Source organism: Camelus dromedarius, chromosome 10 (assembly GCF_036321535.1).
Source record: "Camelus dromedarius isolate mCamDro1 chromosome 10, mCamDro1.pat, whole genome shotgun sequence".
Lineage (NCBI taxonomy): Eukaryota > Metazoa > Chordata > Mammalia > Artiodactyla > Camelidae > Camelus > Camelus dromedarius.
In genome coordinates, this window is record NC_087445.1 from 15,822,370 (window position 1) to 15,826,424 (window position 4,055).

General features: G+C 43.8%; 1 protein-coding gene across 1 annotated transcript; it reads left to right on the forward strand.

The window, feature by feature from the left end:
* The first annotated feature begins 289 nt into the window (after positions 1-289).
* On the forward strand, positions 290-1,814 carry TUSC1 (tumor suppressor candidate 1). The gene has a single exon (XM_031449602.2). It carries the CDS (start codon positions 472-474, stop codon positions 1,072-1,074), a length of 603 nt encoding a protein of 200 aa, XP_031305462.2. The 5' UTR covers positions 290-471; the 3' UTR covers positions 1,075-1,814.
* Positions 1,815-4,055: the final 2,241 nt, after the last annotated feature.

Below are 4,055 nucleotides of genomic sequence, written 5' to 3' on the forward strand. Positions count from 1 at the left end.
GCCCCATAAATCTGTCCCAGAAGTTCTCATTGTATTATTATTATTTGCTTTGAGATTGCCCTGTAAAAAAAAGCAAGGTAGTTGGTGGTTGCGCTGGAGACGGAGTGAGGCGGGCTGGTTCTTGCAGTACCCTTGCCTGCACGGAAGAATCCTGGAAGAACCCAGCGAGGACACAAGCTTTTCCCTGGCGCTGCCAGAGGGCTGAACAGCAGAGCGCTCCCCGGGGGCATTGTGTGTGAGCTGGCTGGAGATCGCAGGCCCAGGGGGGGCAGCTCCATCTGAGGAGACAAGACACGCCTCAGACCAGGCAAATTCCCGGCCTCCTCTGGCCCCAAGCCAGCAGCCGCCGCCCGCAACCTCCTCTCCTCCTCCGCTGTTGCCCGGGCCGCCCCGCTGGGCCCCGACCTCGCTGGCGCCTGGGAGCACAGCCCCTCGGCCCACGGCGCAGGCGGCGCGGCTGGGACGGGACCGATGTGGCGCATGCGTGGTGGCGCCACCAGGCGCGGGAGCTGCGGCGGCGGGGACGGCAGCGGGGGCAGCGGCTGGCAGGGCCGCCCGGGCCGCGTTCGTGGGGGTGGCGGCAGCAGCGGCAGCGTGGGCTGGCGAGGCCGTGCAGACGGCGCCCGACAGCAGCTGGAGGAGCGGTTCGCCGACCTGGCGGCAAGCCACCTGGAGGCCCTCCGCGCGCGGGACGAGCAGGACCGGCAGAATGCGCGGCTGCGCGAGGAGAACGCCAGGCTGCGCCTAGAGAACCGGCGGCTGAAGCGCGAGAACCGCAGCCTCTTCCGGCAGGCCTTGCGGCTCCCCGGCGAGGGCGGCGACGAGGTGTCCGCAGAGGCGGCGAGGGCGACCCCAGGCCCTGAGGAGGCCGGTACGAACCGGAGGTCAAGGGGCGACAGCCCCGAGGACGAGCCCGGCAGCCCCCGGGCCCTGAGAGCCCGGCTTGAGAAGCTGGAGGCCATGTACCGCCGGGCCCTTCTGCAGCTGCATCTCGAACAGCGGGGACCGCACCCGCGTGTGGACAAGGAGGAGGCGTCTCCGTGCAGACCCGACTCAGGCCCTCTAGCCCCATAGCTCGAGCCTCCAGGGCCCGGGCTGTAGCCCGAGGCCGCAGCCAGGGGTGGAGCCTCGCGCGGGCCCCTCCTCCTCAGCTCAGGGCGCCGCCCCCCCCCCCCCCCAGCGCACAAACCCGCTCTCCCGAGCTAACTCCTGACCATGGTGCCCTCCCACCTCCCGTCCGCCCTGACACTTCCGGGGGTGCATGGCCTTTGGCCGCAGAAGCTGAAAAGGGCTTAGGGCGCTCTGAGTCTCCACTGGTACCCAGCACCTGCCTCTTCCCTGCTGGATTTCGTAGAGAAAGGGCTCTCACCCGAGGGGCGGGTTCTCAAATAGCAAGGAGTGGGTGCCAGTCAACAAACACCTCCTAATGCCTGAACTTTTCTGGTGGTGTGAGGACCTGTAGTTTTTGTTTCCCTCCTCTGTTTTGGTTAAGGAATGAATAATACATTTTGAGTTGGTTCAGTTTGTTCATTCTTCAGTCCCCTAAAGCCTCTGGCTGTTCTCTCTTATGTGGCCAACATTCTCAGTATTTGTTTTGTTTTTATCAGTCACTGTTACTTGGATATCCTATAAAGTACCACCTTACCTTAAAAAGGTAGTATTTATAATTTAGAAAGTCTTGCCTACCCCGGCTCTACTCCCTATATGTCTAGTATATACTGATTTGTTCACCCCCCCAAACCTGGGGAATTTTTTTAACTATCTGCCTACAAGTAATTCTTTGAATTGGTAAATAAACTTAAGAATGACCTAAAGCCATCCCAGGACTATTATTTGAAGTGTTTTGAATGTTTATACGTGTTTCTTTAAGAAATACACATTTATGTATATGTTATATGTATTTTAATATCTGTACTTGGTTATTCTTTGTAAGCTATCATTTTCTTTTTGCTTGATGTAACTATGATCTTTTAAAATAATCTAAAGTTTAGGTAGTCTACATTATTTCATTTTTTTTTTTTACGGACTTGACATTAAAGCACAGCTACTTTGCCAAATATTGACCATTTAAGAATTTTTTAAAAATTATGAATTACTTGTATATCAAAAACCTCAAAACAAAGTGATTTAAGTCTCAGTTGTGATTACAATGCAAAAAAAAAGTAATTAATTTTAACAACAAATATTCTAAAGTCAGTTGGTTGTATTTGGTTAATGAGTAACACTTTTGTCTAGTAATGAAGAGGATACCATTGTACCTGATAAAACTCATGGTGTAAGAGAGTGTTTAAATGGTGGAAAACACTTCAGTTTAAGAAGAAAAACAAACACAATTTTTGTTACAGCTAGGGAAAAAAAAAATCATGAGTTAGATTTTTTTATTTATTTGTGGCATATTCCAAAAGCTTCTTGGCATATATCACAAAACAAGTTGCCAAGGAAAATAGTTCTGTGATTTTTTTCTTACCCTGGATGTTGAAGATATTTTGTGCATTTTGCTTAAAGGTAGTTGATAGTTGTGAACATTAAAATTTTCCCCTGTGACCAAGAAATATGAGAAGAAACTTGGTGAGAAAAAGCAGATATGTGAGAAGTATTTCTATTCCCTTTACTTCATTTTCTAATGGTGAAAGAATTAAAACATTTTTAGGAGGCAGTAAGGATGGAAGAATTAAGAAAAAAGCGTATCGACCCTACTCCTGCTTAACTAAATTTGAGTATAAATTACTTAATCTCTCTTCATTTTCTGACCGTTAAAAATGAACATAGTATCTACCTCAAAAGTTACAAAAATTTTATTGAGATGCTATATATAAAGTACCTGCTTCAAAATAAGTGCTCTTTCAGTTTTTTATAATCCAAATTGTGAAAGTTGTAAATGGATATTTTACTGACACTTTTCCTTGCCCCTGTCTTGCTCCTATGTGACTTTATGAGTATTAGCAAATATGTCTATTTTGAGTAGGTTGACATTTTTCTCTCCTTATAAGCCAACTGGGGTGATAAAAGCCCTATGTAATTAGGTAGTAATACAAAAAGTTTAAAAATATTTTTAGTTGTGGCAATTGCAAATCAAGAACTAAGCAAAATATTTAGTTTACCCTAGATTAAACACCTTCTGTAGTATAATATTTAGAGTGTTGTAGGAATGGTGGAAAAAAATTTATGAAGTATAATGAGGTACCAACACACAAATGAGGAATTATTGTGAACCTAAATCCTGAAAAGTCTTAATTCTGAAACCCACATGCCCCATAAAATGGGTTAAAGCTAATGTATATTTTAATTTTGTTTAGTTTCCTGGCTGGTAACTGATAAAACATCCTGTAGTAATATAAAAGATGTTTTGTTGTATCAAAATATGTACCTGTTTATGAAGCGGATAAAGCTGATTTTAGAAAAGTTTGATCTAGGCTCTGTTTAGTTTGATCTTAAACTAAAGCTACAGATTATTATACTTTATTACAGTGATGTTTTGATAACTTCAGATTTGTGCAATGAAGAGAGGACTTAAAGTTTATAGACATGAGTGAAGAAAAAATGTTAAATTAGCAAGCAGGTTCAGGGAGGAGGACTGGCATTTTTTAATCAGTTTTACTGCTGATATTCACAGAAATATACTATTTTTATCTTTTTACCTATAAAACATTGGAATGTAAATTAAAGCAATATAAAATGAGTACTTTCGCAGGTCACAGATCAAGCTTCCCTTACTTAAACTTCTTGAACGTTCTGAATATTTGAAGACTACTTGAAAGCATTTTTATATTTAAGTAGTCTTAAACATTAAGTAGTCTTAGACGTAGATTTGCAAATTTATGAATGTTGCAGTTGGGGAAACTAATATGAAAGTATTTATTAACAAATTGAATTATCCATATATAATAAGTAATGATTAGCAGCATGATTTTGATTCCAGTGCCAAAATACCATTTTCTGTTTTGATCAAAGGGACAAATTTTCACTGTGAATTTGTCAAAAAATCTTCATGAGTGAATGAAAAAATTTATTAAAACTCTGCTCAGTGATTAATTGATCAGTTATAAATTCTAATT

Excerpts from the sequence above, each read along its gene's own strand:
- TUSC1 (XM_031449602.2), top strand. The coding sequence starts at position 472 with ATGTGGCGCATGCGTGGTGGCGCCACCAGGCGCGGGAGCTGCGGCGGC.